We start from the raw sequence: 18,573 nt of genomic DNA on the forward strand, positions 1-18,573 counted from the left end.
CTATCAGAAGAGGAGATGCCAACCATAGGTCTATGTGGTGCCACCATGGTGTTTATCTTTCATCAAAACACATTCATCAGGAGTAAATCACAAGGACAAAGTGAATATACAAAAACCAATCTAATCCAAAACTCATGAGGGCCACTTTGCATGAACTTAAGGAGTTTTAGGCACAGTGTTTATGGTGAAAATAAGCGCCCTAACCTAATGCTCAGCAAGGACTTCACATATGCACCATGGTTGGTCCCAAAAAGCTTGGGTGTTTTACATGCTGTATAAAACAGGTGTTGTAGACTATTCTGGTCCCTTTGATTGACTACCAATTCTAGTCATTGACGTGGTCTATAGGGAAATGAGCAATGATAGAAATAGCAAGCTTACCACGAGGATGTGAATGCCCTCCTCAGCCTCAGATGAGATCCGTGTGCCTCCATTGCTTCCAACAATCTAATTCTCCACACGCTTCCATGTTGGATCCCTTATCTTCGCTGCTGTTATGATGATAAACCAACCGCGCCAGAATAAAAAATAAAAAAATAATTAAAATAAAAAATAAAAATCCAAGATGATTGTCTACCCATGTCAAATCAGATGCCATTGGCTCAGCCAAGCATTGGCAATGTTGGACTGATGAGGTCCAAGTGCAGGGTTTGACTTCACATGATCCCTCAAGTGCTACTGAGGAACATGATCAGTCAACACTGGCATCTCATCATACAGTTCCCAGGGATCACTAGCATGGGCCGGCCTTCCAAATGGCATTCCAAGGATGTCGTTTTCAGAAGCAATTAGTTCCCGGAAGGCATGAGGGCCACCCAGTTGCATTGCTCGGAAGAAGTCGGGCTTTTGGTCATGATAGGTCGAGCCATTAGGGTACAAGCTGTTCAGAGACCACAGCGTGCTTCCAAAGCCATCATGATAGAAGGCGTACTGCTGGAGGTGATGAAAGGGGACGGCGCCATTGCTGAGAGGCATCAACAACCCAGAAGTAGTTCGAGGACTGGATATGGAAGAAGAGGACATATTTCCATTCATATGCTGAGGAGATCTTGGGAGGAGGAGAGGGCTTCCAATGGGAGATATTGGACATGTCCTCGGCATACGGCTATCACTGAAAACCATAACTGCGGAATTAGAATGATATTCAATTCAGGAAACTTAATGTACAGCAAAGGTAAAACTCAACTCGAAGACTGTAGAGGCTTTGTAAGATTGAACTCGGTAAACTAGCTGTTTAGATATTAAAGAAACAAGAAATGCTCCACTGCTACCAAAGCACTATAAATTATAGTGCTCCTAGTTGCAACGGCTCAGTTAGACAATCCAATAGATTGTTTTGAATTTCCATCAAGACCAGAACACATTCTCTCAGGCTACCAAATAAATATCATACTGATCGGACAATGCAATCCATCCATTATTTTTCCTTATTCTCTATAGCCATCTTATTCCTATAATGCCACAAAAGTGGTTCTTTAGAATCATAAGCGGACTACTGAGAGAGGTCGCTTTGTTTTGAGACACCCATTCCTTTTTTAGACAACTGATTGAATAGCTACCACAGTCCAAAGCCATTGCTTTGGGGATATGTGCTATCCACATGATACCAGTAACCAGATCAACAGTCCTAATCACCACATATGCATGCCATGTTACCATAAGGGTGCAGTTGTATAGAATTGTGATTCAAGCTACGAAATAACATTTTTTAACCCTACATATATGAGAATCTTTATGCTGCGTACATCTCCTAATCATATTGATGGTAGAGCTTCCACCATCTACTAAATACCAGCACAAACAACTAAATGCCATGCAAGACCTTTCTCTGCAAGTTTGAAACAAGTCTGCTCAGTACAAAGGTGACATCATTGCAGTCACATGACACACTGTTGCTATTGAGTTGCTTGGACAAAAGGAAAATAATGCTCTTAGATCTTTAATTATGCCCTTCCATGGAGAAATCATGATGAAAACAACTCGTGCAAACACAGAACTTCCATGAGAACTCCCACAGGGCTGTGAAAAACCCTCTTCTTCTTCTTTTTTCTTTTTTCTTTTCTTTTTTTATCCTTCTTCTTGTGAAAGGGTAATGAGATTCATTAAAAGTAAAGGATGGGAAGGGAATTCCCAATACAAAGAAAGGGGTGAGAAGCCCCTCTAACGGCAAGCTCGACCACCAAAGGGTCAGATATGCTGAATGAGGGGTTCCCATGGTCAGGAATGTAATCTCTTTATGAATACAATCCAGAATCCTGAGGAAAAGGCCCATCCCCCCTTGACCCCAGAAGAAATCTCCCTGCAAGGTACCTCCACCATCATGCGGAGATTAAGTCTAGAATTCACAGCTTGATTTTTATCCATGAAGCCAAGAAAAATCACTTAGTGGAAGAATGAGATCTAGCCCAATTGATGTAAGTACAAAAAGTGCAAGGATTTCTGTGATGAGTGCTAGCATCAACATTATGCATTTATGTAACTCAAATGCCTAAGAGAGTCTTATAATATAAATGGACATTCAGAAAAAAAATAAAAAAAATAAAAATCAGAGAGAAATGTTGAGATTAAATACTAGAACTTGCAGCTTGATTTTATCCATGAAGCCAAGAAAAATCACTTAGTGGAAGAAGCAAAACTAACCGAGTTAATGTAAGTACAAAAAAGACATGAATTTTTGTGTTAAGTTCTAGCATCTACATTATGCATTTACAAAAGCCAAATGCCTTAGAGAAACTTATCAGAAAAGAATATATGGATATTTGATTTTATTTTTAAAAAAAAAAACATTTCCAACAAATATTTCAATAAATATTTTAGGAACCATTAGCCACAGGGTTGGTTTACCACTGTCAGAGTAGCACTTCATCAATGAAGCACTAACTCTAACAGAAGCATCTTTTTTGTTTGATTGGTAATAAAAGCATGCTAACATCACCAACAGAATTATTCAAAGCCTAGTCAACAAAATTTTCAAATGGCAAAGCACTTCATCAATGCATCACTAACTCTAACTAAGCTTCTTTTTGTTTGATTGGTAATAAAAGCATGCTAACATCATGACCAGAATTATTCAAAGCCTATGCAGCAAAAATTCAAATAGCAAAAGATTAAAGAAGAAATTAATAATTTTATAAAAATTCAAGAATAATCATAGGGAGAATACAAAAATGTACAAAAGGCTACAGCCATCTACAAAAGAAAAACTCAGTGATTCTCATAAATCAGCACAACTATGCATACTGTGTCTGACCCATAATATTACACTATATTTTGATGCCTCAAGCAACTCAAGAGAGCTATTTCCTATCAGAAAAAGCAGAGTAGAATAATAAAACTTATCAAAAAATGAAAATAAGAAATTGCATATGTAAGTAATAAAGAAGTCAAAGTAAAAGAAGTTGCAAAGATGAGAATATCACACAACTTGAACTGTAAGCTTCGGATGACAAGTTCCAAATAATTCTGTTAGAAAAAGAACTTACCTGCATCAATTGCTTTGCACTTTCTTTTGACTTGGCATCATAAGAGAAGAGTGTAACCTTCTTCATTGCACATATTTTCCCACTTTCACTAAAACCAAAACAACAGAATAAGAAAAGAAATACACGATATAGCAACAACTTTAGGAGCATAGGCAATAGCACTCAAGGACAACATGGTTTCTTGACTTTATTCTACTCCCACGTGGGAAATACTTAAATAATTTGGATGGCTTCTCTGAAGATAAATTATTTAGCATGGACACAGACATTGTCTAGGCCTTGGATGCAGATATGGGGCCAAACCTATGGCAGCATTGAAAATTAAGACTCCCCAGCTCAACTGCAAAATATTTGGATAATAATATTATTTTTATTTGGATATCATAATCATTTATATGTATAGATTTCAAGTGAAGAATAGTGTGATAATAACCCAAAAGATCAATTGTCTATAGATGTAAAAGGTAACCAAAATGAAACGTGTCAAACAATTAGAAAGAAGAAAAAAATCATATTTATATGAGCTGTATACAGGATTGTTGGGTGCACAGAAATGGACAAGCATTGCACAGAAAAATTTAAAGAAGTGAAGTCCCCTCTTACATAGGAAAAACCATAAATGAGCAGATCCAATGATAACAGTCATAACTGAGCACATTGTTGGATGTAGGCCAGTGGGGCCCACTGGTGAGCAATCACTAGTGGGTGGCTTCTTCCGGCTTTTTCCTTTCCGTTGAGATTTCAAATTCATGTTTGAATTTGATTTGGGATAGGAGATAGGGAGAAGACTGGATAATCTGGTCTCATCCCATCTCTTTCCTTTCCTATAAAAAGGGATGCACTTCTCTCGTAAATAAATCATACGAAATACCGAGAGTATACAGAGAGATATAGTGTGCACTATAATCTATCCATTTTGGCTTATCCTTGGGATGATCTAATCCATAGATCGCGATCCGGGGCCACTTATACCGTAGGATCAGAGGTGTGAATAGATCCATCTACTCCAGTAGTAGATAGGCTGGCCGTTGGAGCGTCAATCTTCTGCTTTGTGAGGGTTCCAAAACTCTTGTAGACCGTCAGATCTTGGGGGCTCACCTTCCGCGTTTCCCTTCAGTGGTATCAGAGCATTCAACAGCGGATCTCAGATTATTTTCATCTAAAAAGGTAAGTAGCCCATCCTTTCTTTTTGGATTGGAATCCATGGCTTTCGAATGGTATCGGATCAGTATGTGCACCTATAAAATTTAGTGGGAAGTACCCACTATCACAGCCTAGCAATTTGGATTATCTGGATTCCATACACGTAGGCCATGTGTACAGTGAATAACCATCATTATTTTGAAAATACTGTCTAATGCTCAAAGCCCACCGTCTATATATTATAATCTAATAATCTAGATTGCTTTCTTGGCGAATTGGATTTTCATCAGGGGAGTTATGTAATGCCAAGGCCTTCGCACATTGTACCGTGTACATGTGGCAATTGTGGCCCTGTTTGGAAGGTGAGCCCTCAAGATCTGACGGTCTACACGAGTTTTGGAACCCCCACAAAGCAGAAGATTGATGCTCCAACGGCCTACCTATCTACTACTGGAGCAGATGGATCTATTCACACCTCTGATCCTACGGTATAAGTGGCCCCGGATCGCGATCTATGGATTAGATCATCCCAAGGACAAGCCAAAATGGACAAATTATAGTGCACACTATATCTCTCTGTATACTCTCGGTATTTCGTATTATTCGTTTACAAGAGAAGTGCATCCCTTTTTATAGTAAAGGAAGGAGATGGGATGAGACCAGATTATCCGGTCTTCTCCCTATCTCCTATCCCAAATCAAATTCAAACATAAATTTGAAATCTTAACAGAAAGGAAAAAGCCGAAAGAAGTCACTCACTATTGATTGCTCACCAGTGGGCCCCACCGGCCTACGTCCAACATCTCCCACTCAATCACATTGTGGGATAGGCACAAAAATTTGTCCATCTAACTCGCCTAATAATAATAAAAAAACCAAACATCATGATCAAAAGAATCAGAGGCGTGGGACCAGCTGGATCACCATAATCTTCTCATAGGTGCTTAAGTACTAAGCGACCACCTAACTAGTACTCAATAACCAAGCTTAGCAATGCCTGTCCTAGTCCACATAACCACATTAGATGGAGTTAACTCCCGATCTAGAGTACTCGACCAACATATGCACTTATTCAACTTATCGAGTTATTCTGAAAACTTGATTTTTCATAAACTTCGACTAAAACTAATTTAAAGCAATACTTATATATATATATATATATATATATATATATATATATATATATATATATATATATATATATATATAAAGCTTTTTAAGAAAAATATTGTTTGCAAAAGTCTAATAAAAACAACTCGATACTGCCAGCGGATAAGTCTTCAAGTGCGTATTTATAGTTCTAGAAACTTGGTTTAGCTGTCACGAGATCTTCCCCACGCAGATGTGTAATTTGGAATTAATCAAGCAACTTTCCTAGCGTAACTAAGTCTGACCAATTAAGGACTTTTCGTCATAGTACACTAAAGTAGCGACACTCAATTTCATCCTCAAATACACAAGAGGAGGGTAGCTAAGGACACAAAGAGTCACCTACGGGACTAACTACTCGCATGTTGTAATAATTAGATTGAATCAAAGCAATCTGTAGGTAAAAGGTCCCAGCACGTGGCTACAATCCACGTCGTAAAGTAGACAATACTAGGAGAATGTCGGGTCTACAATACGCAGGTTATTCTACATGAGGTATGACTCATCTCATAACCTCATAACCTGGCTCTAAATTCAAGCCATAAAATTGATCGCATGTAACGAAATGATGCGATTATATTATTCGACTTTATCAATCTCATCTTCAATCTTTATAAGATTGTAGGCGGATACGACTCACTCATATCCTTATCATTTATTATTCGAAATAAAGAGAAGTTCATACCTCAATGTATAAACATGGCCCCAAATGTACCTCTCTTGTACATTCAAGGTTGGTCAACCCGTGCAAGTGGGTGATTGGCCTGCCGACAAAAATAGAAATCATACATGATCTCAAGGTAAATGCTGATGATCTACTTACCTAGTTTATATTAGTATTTAATACTGAATAAATGGAATGTGTTATTCATTAATGAAAGATCAAAGACACTACAAAATAAGTACATCACTCAAGCTTTTCTCAATCCCATCTGTTTGATGTGAACCTGAAATAAATCTCTAGCTATAGATTTCGTCATGGGATCAGCCATCATCTCTTTAGTAGGAATGTAGCTGAGGGTGACCTTCTTATCTCTCACTTGATCACGGACGTAATGATATTTGATCTCAATGTACTTAGACTTCTAGTGGTGCTTAGGGTCCTTTGCCAAGTCAATGGCAGAAGTATTGTCTATCTTCAACGATATAGGCTAATGAACACTCGGTACAACACCTAGACCCAATAGAAATCTGCGAATCCATACACACTCCTGAACTGCAGCACAACATGCAATGTATTCGGCCTCCATAGATGAAAGAGCTGTGGATGTTTGTTTCTTACTTGACCATGAGATAACTCCTCCTCTGAGTAAGAATACATATCCTGAAGTAGACTTTCCCTCATCGGCGTCATTACCCCAAGCAGCATCAGAATATCCTTTGAGCTCAAGGCTTGTGCCTTCATAACACAACATTAGGTATTTCATTCCTCTGAGATAGCGGAATATACATTTGATGGCTTGCCAATGAGACTGTCCCGGGTTACTCTGATAACGGCTGACTATGCTAACTGCATAGCTAATATCCGGTCTGGTGCAAAGCATAGCATACATTAAGCTCCCTACTGCGCTTGCATAAGGTACTAAGGACATAACCAATTTCTCGGCTTCAGTCTGGGGACACGATTTCCTGTCTAGCTTAGTAGCTTTATTCATAAGGGTTTCAACAGCTTTTGAATTTTTCATCTTGAACCGCTCTAAGATCTTTTGTATATAGGTTGCTTGAGACAAGCCTATAAATTTTTTAGGGCGATTCCTGATGATTTTTACCCTAAGAATAAAGTTGGCTTCACCGAGGTCTTTCATCTCAAAGTTCGAGAATAGTCAATCTTTAGTCAATATCAACAATTGCATGTCATTACCAGCTAATAGGATATCGTCTACATATAGAGATAGTATCAGAAAAGATCTTCCAGACCGTTTCAGGTATACACAATGATCTTCTTCACTCATTATGAATCTAAAAGTGGTGATGGCCAAGTGGAACCTCATGTACCACTGTCTTGAAGATTGCTTCAGCCCATAGATAGATTTCAACAACTTGCAGACTTTCTTTGGATGCTTTTTGTCCACATAACCCATGGGCTGTTGCAAGTATATTTCTTCATCCAAGTCACCATTTAAAAATGCAGTCTTTACATCCATCTGATATAAGTCTAAGTTTAAACTCGTGACAATGGACAAGATCATGCGGATTGAGGAGAACTTTGCAACAGGTGAAAAGGTCTCTTCGTAATCAATGTCTTCTTTTTTTGTAAAATCTTTAGCAACTAATCATGCTTTATACTTGTCCACTGTACCATCTATCTTTTTTTTTTATCTTTAGTACCCATTTATTACCTATCGCTTTGCGATTGGAAGGCAGATCAACAAGTTCCCAGACTTTATTTTTCTCCATGGAAGCGATCTCTCCGTCCATAGCATTCACCCAATCGGCTGAGTTAGAAAATAATAATGCATCCTGATACGAATCAGGTTCAACATCCTCAACTGCGACGCAAGAGAATGTTTGCCCCTCAATATCGAAGTATCTTTGGGGAATCAATCCTCTTTCGCTTCGACGTAACTCAGGAGCCTGCTGAGATGTCCTCCAACTGTCCTGACGAACTATAGGAGCATCATCATCGTGAGAAGCGGAGCCCTTCACACATGACTTCTCCTCAGCTAAGGTTTCAAGAAATAAAGGTAAAGAGACCACACACATCAGCTAAGTATCCACATTAATGGTGAGATTATATATATATATATATATATATATATATATATATATATATATATATATATGGGAAAAGGTACTATGCGCTCGACCTCACGATAAGCTCCCGTGAGGTCGAGCTGTGTGGGCCCCACCGTGATGCGTGTCGACCATCAACACCGTGCATTTGATGGGTCCCCTCTAAATTATGGGATATCCCAAAAATCAGTCGTATATGGAACTCAGGTGGGCCATACCATCTAAAATCATGTGAAGACATGCCAAAAGCATATAAAAGCACTTGGTGGGACCCACCTGAGTTTTGAATGCTGCTGAAACTTGGTCTAAACCCTCATCCAAGTGGGACACACATAATGGATGGGCTGGATTTGCAAACCACATCTCGGTGGGCCCAAAAAATGATTATGAATGTTTTAATGGTGCACGGCCCCTCCCCACTTCTGTATGTGGTGTGGCCCACACAAGTCACGGATTGACTTGATTTTTGAGACCTAGGCCCACGATGGAATGGTGCATCTGACTGATGGGGTAGATGTTCGAAACGCATCACGGTGGGGCCCACACAGCTCGACCTCATGGGATGTTCCCATCAGCTCGAGCGCATAGTACCTTTTCCCTATATATATATATATATGACCGGCAATCAGAAGTATTTGACAAGGTTAAACATTTAGGGCATGCCTAGATGCATTATCAAATTGAATAACCACTATAAGTCTAATAAATTGGCAATGAACAAAAACAAATTTTGTTAGTAATATCCAAATTGTAATTTTTTTTATCAGTGCCAAATTGTAATTTAACAACAACAAAAAATGAACTATAATTTCCTTTACCAGCCAATTGGAGTTTCCCATTTCCAAATTGCAATTACATTAATTGGGATGTGAAAAAAGGGAGGAAAAAAATAAATTCAGAGCTGCTTGCCTCACTGTGAATGCTATGAAACTTCGATATATTTTCCCGATTCCTCTTGCTTAAACTTGATGTTTGCAACTCAATCGCTTGTACATCCAAACGCCATGTTTGGAAACCATGGATTCCATGCCTAACAATGGAAAAGGAAAAGGAAAAGGAAATGGGTCTGTGACAATTTGTGTTGATTGGATGGAAAAGAAAATGGCGGACCCCACCAAACGATCATTACAATTTTCCATATTTTGGATTATTGGCAAAAGAAATTAGGTGAATCATGTTAGAATAATATGAGATTTCCACTTACTATCCAAACAAGAACTCAAATTGGATTCAATGTTTCAATAGTTCTCATGGAAATCATCATTTTATAATTATTATTTTTCCTTTCTTTTCCCTTGGATTCCATATATCAAAACATGCCCAAAGTAGAATCAAGCAGCAGTGTTCTGCAATGCTGACATGAGATTTATTTTGCATGCATCAAATTCCTTAAATGAGATATAAGGTTGAGACGCACCTGTTAAAACCAACATAAACATGCCCGAATGTACCCCTGCCTATGAGCTTTCCCTTCATCTTGAGCGAACCAGGGCTAGTGGGACTCTCTGCCCTTACAGGAGTACGTGAAACTAAGGATGAGGTCGTCACCGTAGAATTTGATGGAGAAAAAGGAGCGGAATAACAGATTGTTAAAAGGGGGAGCAGCTACCGGTGGTTTTGTTGTTTCCCATCAACGGGCCAGCTTGTGAGGGATTCTGGAGCTGCCCCTCCGGCCCTGGGATGGAAGTGGATTGGCCGGTGTACCCCACACCACCGATGTGGCTGTGTTGACGTCACCAAATTCTGTGGGTCCCATCATGAGGTATGAGTTATATCCGAACCGTCCGTACACTTGGTGAGCTCATCATAAGGTTTGAACCGAAAAATAAAACAGATCCAAAATTTAAGTGGACCACACTGTAAAACAAAGCAATGGAGGATTGAACGCCTGCCATCCAAACCCTTTTGGGGTCACAGAAATTTTAGATCAATATGATATTTATTTTTTATTTTCATCTAAGTATGTGTGACCTTATGAACAGAGTGGATGGAAAGTAAATGTTATGATGGGTCCTACGAATGTTTTAACGGTGAGAATCATTGTCACCGCTGCTATTTGGTGGTGTGGTCCACTTGAGCCTTAGAAATATTATATATATATATATATAAAGACCTAAAATGATATGTACAAATGGATGAACAGTATAAACATAATTACTTCATTGTAGGCCCATATAACCTTGACGACACTTTGAATGGTTCGTCCAACTCAAGAGCTGGTCCGCTTCCGGAATGTAAAGGAGCGACTGAAATTGGACCATGCACTGAGTAAGTTTATAGGCTTTTATGGTAATGCGTAAACTCTGCTAGGCCTTAGGCCCACCGTAAATGTATGTGGTTCATCCACGCTGTCCATCTGTCTTTCAGATCTTTTGAGGGTTGAAGTCAAAATTGAAGTAAATTCAAAGTTCAAGTGGACTGCACGCAGGAAACAAACAGTGAGAATGATTATTTCTGATACCTTCCTATGACCCACAGGCCACGGTGATGTTTATTTGTCATCCAACTTGCTCATAAATCACGGAGATATGGATGAAAGGAAAACACAAATAAGATAACAAGAATTTTACAATGGTGAAGTTCAATTCACACTGTTTCCTATGGTGTGGTCTACTTGAGCACTAGATATGCTTCAATTTTCTATATCAAGACCTAGAATTATCCGGTAAAATGAATGGATGGAAGGAATAAAATGCATAAATCACAGTGGGCCCCATAAAGTTTACTCAGTAGGCAATCTGCTTCCAAGTGACTGCACCACTCTGCATCCTGCCCGGGCGATGGAATGGTCCAGCAGGGCTCCGTGGGCCACCGTACGTGATATATGGTTTTATCCACGCTCGTTGTTCATCCACTGTTCCAGATTATTTTAGCTTATGAGGCAAAAAAATGAGGCAAATTCAAGTGGACCACACAACGGGGATTGAACACTGATCTTTAAAAACATCTTAGGAGCCACACAAGTTTTGAATCAAGCTAAAATTTATGTTTATCATTCTTCCATGTCTATGTGACCTTATGACGAGGTTGGATGGTAAATAAAAATGACAGTCCTCCTTCGGAAAGTTACATCAGTGGGCATCAATTCACTGTTACTTCTTGTGGTGTGGTCTACCTTGAAAATTAGATGAATGATGTAAATAAAATTCATACATCATGGTGGGTCCCATGGGTTCCTACCTGGACCGATTTCCAATCCAGACTGGGCAGGACCCAATTCCATTAGGCGGAGGAGAAGACTAAAGAGTTACCCCTGCTGTGCTATCAAAAGACTTGAGCATTGGCCAGATCCGAGTAGTGCAACCTCTGAGTGACTGTATGTTTCTATCTTGATATTAGTAATATATAATACATTATAACTTGAATATCTCACCATTAGATTTAATAAAACACGCAGTCGTCCTTTCAATTAGAGAAACACTTGCCTTGGTAACTTATCGGCCCAGTCAAGAAGAAGTTGGGCCCAATCAGAAGGATCATTCGGTTTGGATAGGTTCTCTTGGCATCTTCCATCAATGATGCGACCCATGATATGGACCCTTATCAAAAGGTGGGCCAACGTTTATTGTTGTTGTCCCAATCAAATTACCCAAGCATTTCATATTCTACTTTTAAATAGATTAGTAAGTGCAATGCACGTGGAGAGAGGCAGTGGTTTACAAGATCCAAGAAAGAATGAAGGTTGTAAAAAGGGAGTTTATTCAATAGTCAGATAGTGAGGATTAATACTTGGGCATTTTGGAATTGTACCCTAGCATGCATTAGCTCAATCAAACCGTTCAAGCTGTTAAATTAAATTAGATAAGTTTTCAAATTTTTAGATTAATTTAATGCTTATAATTTTCTATTAGGAAGAATTTAGATGTTGAATTTGGACCATAGATAATTTTCATTTAACCTTTCATTAAATCTCCACCAATCAGAGCCAAGATTTGAAGGATTTAATTTTAATTTATTATCTTCAAAGTATATAATTTTTAGTACCCAAGTGCATCGATTACTCTACCTAATTTCATGAGATCCCCTGCCAAATGACTGGCCCATAAGAAACACCTTAAATAGCAGCAGCCATGGACCAGAATGCCATGTGTTGGCCATTAAAGAGATTCTATCTAAAGAAGATGGATGCCTGGATGGTAGATCCCTTCTCCATGTGAATGACGGAAATTGAATGTTGATGGCTTGTCAGGGCAATAGGGTTGGTGATGTAGATCGGGTCGCGGACATTTTCATGGCCAAGATGGACCAGAGAAGGCCTGATCGGAAGCGGAAGTGATCAGGACCGTCATAACCTTAAAATAGTTGTATCTCGCAAATCAGAATGAGTTTTTCGACATACCATATATGATTTTGGGGTAGGAGAAGCTACTTTGGCCAACCAACCTGCTACATCAAATTGCCTATGCTGGATTTGGGAGATTTCATCAGTCCATGGTCATATTCCATTTTTTTTTTTCATTTTTACTATTTATAGTAAGTTTTAATTCTATCATAACTTTTGATGGGTTGAGTTTTAGGACTCATGCCCAACATGAAAAGGGCTTTGAAAATTTAGGAGAATAATGTGGTTAGGCCAAATCAGACACTTACTATTTGTGGCCCAAAACCATGAAATCTAGTAGAAATCATAACCATCTATAAATAGTAAGTTTACTATTTCTAGTAAGCCATGTTTTTAGGGAGTTTGAATTAGAGTTTGATTCTGAAACTTATTCCTAGGTTTGATATCACTATTTAAAGTATTATTATTCCATTGTTTAGGATCAATCAATTTATTTCAAATTATTAGAAATTATTTTCTATTTTCTCTCCTTGTGGATTCGGAGTAGTTATCCTCGAGGAATACAATGATCGACCTCATCACGTCCTTCCCTAAGTCGGTGATTCAATCAAAGTGAAGCAACTACAATCAATATCTCCTTGTTGTCTTGTGACACCATTACAGAGCTCCTCATTTTCAAGGTAGCCCATACAATGATCAATGCCATCAACTGGGGTTTCCAATGCATTGGCACCATTTGGAATGTCATTTCATTGTATATGAGATCAACTACCTCCTTTTAACTCTGTATCTTTCTTTTTCTGCACGTTGTTAAAAGCCAATTTCATCACAGATGCCCACATGAAGGAAGGAGCTTGACATCAACATAAACATATATTTATTAAAGTACAAAGAGAATTACACAACATTCATTAATGCAAACCATTAAAATTTTATGGGCCATTATATTTGGATAACACCAATTTTACACCCTTGATGAAAACTCCAAATCCCAACCCGTCTGACTTGAGCATCCCTCGTGGGTTTATCAGAAATTCAACAGAAATTAAGAAAGAAACTTGAAATCATTTCAGGACCTACTTCTCATCTTCACATGTGCAAGCCATCCAATTTATATACATATTATTGAATTTTTTATTTTTTTTTACACAGTTAATTAAACAGATTAAAGAAGACCAACCATCAACATAAAAGAGTCGTTGCAATATCCTTTTAGGTGTTTTTAAATGAAAACAGGAAAAAAACTGCTTAGGTTACTAAGCACCGGTTCAGTTCCTACTGTGCAAGATCTGAATGCATCGAGAAGGCCCCACCATGTATGTGCCCTGGCAAAAAAAGGTAGGCCTCATTGTGCCCTTATGACGTGCCTGAATCTCAAAAACTCGCACATACACACTACAAGACTCAATTCCTGTCGACATCTCTCAACAAAAAATTCCATTCTCTCATCACAGATCTACACATTAATGAGCAAACCATTCAACTAAAAAATCACCAAAAATCAGGGAAAAAAAAACTAATGAACGAAACAAAATCAAATCAGACTCACCTCAAAATCTCTGAACCTTAAGGGAGGAACTCCCTGGACATTCAAGAAATGAGGAAGGGAATGTCTGTCATGAGAAATGTACAAAAACTAAAATCGGCCCATGAGAATGTACCAACAACATTAACACAAGACCCTGAATACAAGAAAAAAGGCAACACATAAACATGAGAAGGTATTAGAGAACTGATCTTGATTAGTCAAACACAGATTTGATTTTGTACGGATTTTTTTCCCATTCCACATCTTAATTAGAGATATGATTTTATTCTCCCTATAATCTATAAATACAATGTATTGCAAAGAGTTTTACATTGAGAAAAAAAAAAAAAACCAAAAACAAAATTCTTTATTTATGTTTCTGTTTTTTGTCATGGTATGAGAGCCTCTTAAGTGTGATATTGATCCCATGTCCCATTCCAACAGACACATCTCACCCATACAAAATCAAAACTGATTTGGCATAATCAAGATTAGATCTCTAATAGAAGGAATAAGAAACACCGAATCTAATATCAAATTAGGTGTGAGTACAGCGCAAAAAGAGAAGATTATTTGAATGATTGGCTTGATCAAGGGCTCAAAGTCCACCCAGTTAATGATTGAATGTATTGCCACATACACATTTGCTGCAATTTACATCCTTTCTTGTATCTCTCCTGGCAACTCTTGTTGCAGTTCTCTTTGGATAGTACTAATTTTTGTTGGAAAATATTTCACAAAAAATATTAAAAACAAAAGATAAAACTAAAATTAACACTAAGGTAAATCATGTATGTAATACGCTTTCTTTAAAGCTTAATTGGTCACCTCATTCTTGGTTGAATTGAGATCGCTAATGAGTTACAGGTGAATTACTTCCAGGATAAGACAAGCATTTTTTTCTTAAGGTCCTACATGACTTACTTAGGGATTTGGTTAATGCAGTTTGGAACTTTGCAGATCATTCTGGACATGGAGGGTCCAGTTTATATAGCATCTAGGGTATGGACCATTGCTAGGTAGTCATTAATGGTTCAGAACATTTGTAAAACGTTTCTGACCATTGGCACTAAATTACAAATGTTTTTGATTGTTAGATCAATGATTTGACCATTGGATCATTAAGGGTTGTCCATTTTCAGACCGTTTGAGCCCAAGCGCATGTGCGTTCCAGTGCAAACTGAGTATCTCTCTATTTCTCCAAGTAAGAATACTCCATACTTAAATACTTATCAACCAAAAGTTTTCTCCCACTTTATCTAATGTGGAGCTAAAGAAAACCCATTTTTTCTTTAGTTTTTTACATAAATGTTTTAGAGGAAAACAAAATTTTCAAACTTTTATTTTTAAACCAAAATTTCAACAATTATCATCTGGATAATCATGATGCAGGTAGAGATAAAGAGGTCGGTTCCTCCACAAGTCCTTGTAGAATAAGTTTATTCTACAAGTTATTCACATGGTTGAAAACATTATTCACCTGCTTGTAAATCCTATTTACCATATTATAACCTACCTATTTATTTGTTTTTCACCTCGTCATACACTATCACTTATGAAGGTTCCACAATCACTTGTTATTGTTTGATCTGATTGTTAGATTAGCTCTGAACTTCACACGGTGTGTGTGTGTGTTTTATGAGCTTTGATTTGATGTAAATTATGGAGCAGATATTCAGGTGGACAGTACTAACATAGTTTACATGATCTGGTCGCCGGTTTGGCCGCATGACAAATGTAAACTTCAGAGCATCCTCTTGAGACTTCAAAATTAGGTGTCGACATATTGGATAATAATCCAGGATGATTCAAATCTTCAAAAGTCTTAATAACATATATAATTATTTGTGAATTTTTAAGCATCAACACATACTTAGGTGGGGTCACATTTTTTAAAAATCTTATTCTAGACCAAAAAACCGAGAACCCACCCCATTGTCATTAGTACTAATATCTACTATATATACATAACATGAGTAGCCAGGGGCAACATTTCCTCTCCCTCTCCCTCTCTCTCTCTCTCTCACTCCCTCCCTTTTGGAGAAAGGTAGGAGCACATAACCTGTATTTTTGTATCTTATGTGAGTAGGCTTTTTTGGAAACTATTTTGAGCCCTGTTTCGGGCCCTGTTTCACTTCTTGTAATCCCTCTTTCTTTAATTAGGTGGGGTCCTTGGATCCCAATCTAGTGAGATGTATATAGTTTGCCTCCACATTAACAAAATTATAGGTGGTGTGCTCCTACCTTTAATGACATAATAATAATAATAAAAATAATAAAGTTTAGACTATCAAAATCATGCAACCCCATTAAGATAAGTTATAAAGTTAGAATGAACTGGATCATTTAAATCTCAGATTTATTAGAATGGAACTATCTATTTTTTTTTTTTTTACTTTTACCGTCCATTAGATGTCTACTAATCCAATATTTAAACAATTATTTTAGTCCAACTTTTTTTCATAAGCCATGTGGGGCCACAATCTTCTTTGTTTAACTAATGTATATGCCACATGTATTATTCCATGTACCTGCATTTCATCAAGTAACACATATGCTATGTATATGATTATGAATGCCTGCAGTTCATCCATCAAGCTTACCAAAATATCAAAGTTCTTCTCATTCTTGATTATAATCCATCTACGGTGGAACTCACTACATATCTACGTTTAGATTCGATGTATATACCATGCCTACAGCAGGGAGTCTATTGTTTGTAAGCGGTCCCACTGTGCTGTGCGCGTGAAATCCACTCCGTCCATTAGTTATGCCTTCTCATGTTCACTTTACAGCCCAAAAATCAGCACGAATCAAAAGTCAGGTGGGCCAGGGCATGGGGAACAATGTCAAATCATATTCCCCAAACCTCTAACTTAAGGCAGTGGCCTGCCTGAGTTTTGGATTAGGTTGATTAATTCTTTCATCCCATTGGATGCACCTCACAAATATGTGTCTCACTTGAGTTATCAGAATCACAAGAGATAGCCTTTGGATTTTGAAGTAGCCTACTCTTACTTACCATTTTCCTTTTTCTCCTCTCACCTGGATGCTAAGGAGACTGCACTTAGGATGTTTGTTTAACTTTCCATCATAGTGGAACCAAAGCTATTATGAATCTGATCATCAGGTGGGCCATATGTGTGCAAAGAGTTTGTATTGTTGGTTTTATGCTAGTGTTGCCTGATTAGTGGCCCCATTTTTTATGCATAGCATGTATAAAAACCTGCACTGAGAAGATAATATTACCCATATGATTTTTCCCTTCCAATGTAGACTACACGCTAATTTATTTTTTAAACATCCATTTGATTACCATTAATTGAACAGGTAGGATCGCCTGATCGCTGTGATTTTAGACATATGTCCTACTTACAATCTGACCCACAAATTAGATGGTCTAGATGGCTTCACATCAGTAAATCATGTGGGGGAGGATGAGGCACATCCATTTTTTAAACCATGTAAAACTAGCATGGGAATCTGTGGTAGAACTAGTCAAACATGCCTATGACAGAACCATCTCCCCATAGTGTCCTTCGTAGGCTGATGTATCAATCTGAGCCACGAATTTCATAGAGCCATCTCTCGGTGGCATACTTGGCAGGGTGGTGTATATAAGTGGTCCATGTTTGATAACTTCATAGATGGGCCATGTTTCTGAAATTGCTCTAACTAGTGGATATGGCCCATGCACTGCACACGTAGAGAGGAAGTGGTTTGAATACATTAAGGGCCTGTTTGGATTCGTGTATTGTATTGTACTGTACTGTATTCGGGTACTGTTCATGTATACAATGAACAGTTTTCATAATACATCCAAATCAGGGCGAGACAAATCGGTGTTTGGATTGGAGGTATTATGGAGAATAGTATACAGTATCTTATACAGATCAACATTTGGATAGGAGGCATTATGTTTGCGTATTGTACAACCGTACAAGTTTCCGAATACTACATGTACGGATTGAATTTTATCACCATTCCATCATGATTTGGCGGGAACGGATTGGCTACCCCCCCTGACACCAGCCAATGGATGATGGTCGTTGCTATGTGGACCCCACCATGATGTATGTATTTCATCCATTCCAGAAATATGTTTTTATACATTATTTTACGCTCTGAATCCAAAAATGAGATATATCCAAATCTCTGGTGGACCACATTACAGGAAACAGTGTTGAATGAGGGTCGACCGTTAAAAACATGTTGGGGCCACAATGTTTTCGATCAAGCTGATATTTCTTTGTTCT

The 18,573-nt window shown here is 38.1% G+C and overlaps 1 protein-coding gene across 4 annotated transcripts; it reads right to left on the minus strand.

The window, feature by feature from the left end:
- Positions 1–577: 577 nt before the first annotated feature.
- Positions 578–10,234, minus strand: LOC131224753 (mitogen-activated protein kinase kinase kinase YODA-like). Of its 4 annotated transcripts, XM_058220089.1 has the most exons (4): positions 9,925–10,234; positions 3,483–3,570; positions 3,241–3,303; positions 578–1,111 (listed from the first exon to the last, which is right to left on the minus strand). In XM_058220089.1, the coding sequence occupies exons 3-4, from the start codon at positions 3,252–3,254 to the stop codon at positions 676–678; spliced, it is 450 nt and encodes a 149-aa protein (XP_058076072.1). In that variant the 5' UTR covers positions 3,255–3,303; positions 3,483–3,570; positions 9,925–10,234; the 3' UTR covers positions 578–675. The 4 variants fall into 4 exon arrangements, 2 of the variants coding, with proteins under 2 accessions (XP_058076072.1, XP_058076071.1); XR_009161168.1 differs by lacking the exon at positions 3,241–3,303 and having other exon boundaries at positions 9,925–10,227; XR_009161169.1 differs by lacking the exons at positions 578–1,111; positions 3,241–3,303 and adding an exon at positions 2,064–2,348 and having other exon boundaries at positions 9,925–10,228.
- Positions 10,235–18,573: the final 8,339 nt, after the last annotated feature.

Source organism: Magnolia sinica, chromosome 14 (assembly GCF_029962835.1).
Source record: "Magnolia sinica isolate HGM2019 chromosome 14, MsV1, whole genome shotgun sequence".
Classification (NCBI taxonomy): domain Eukaryota; kingdom Viridiplantae; phylum Streptophyta; class Magnoliopsida; order Magnoliales; family Magnoliaceae; genus Magnolia; species Magnolia sinica.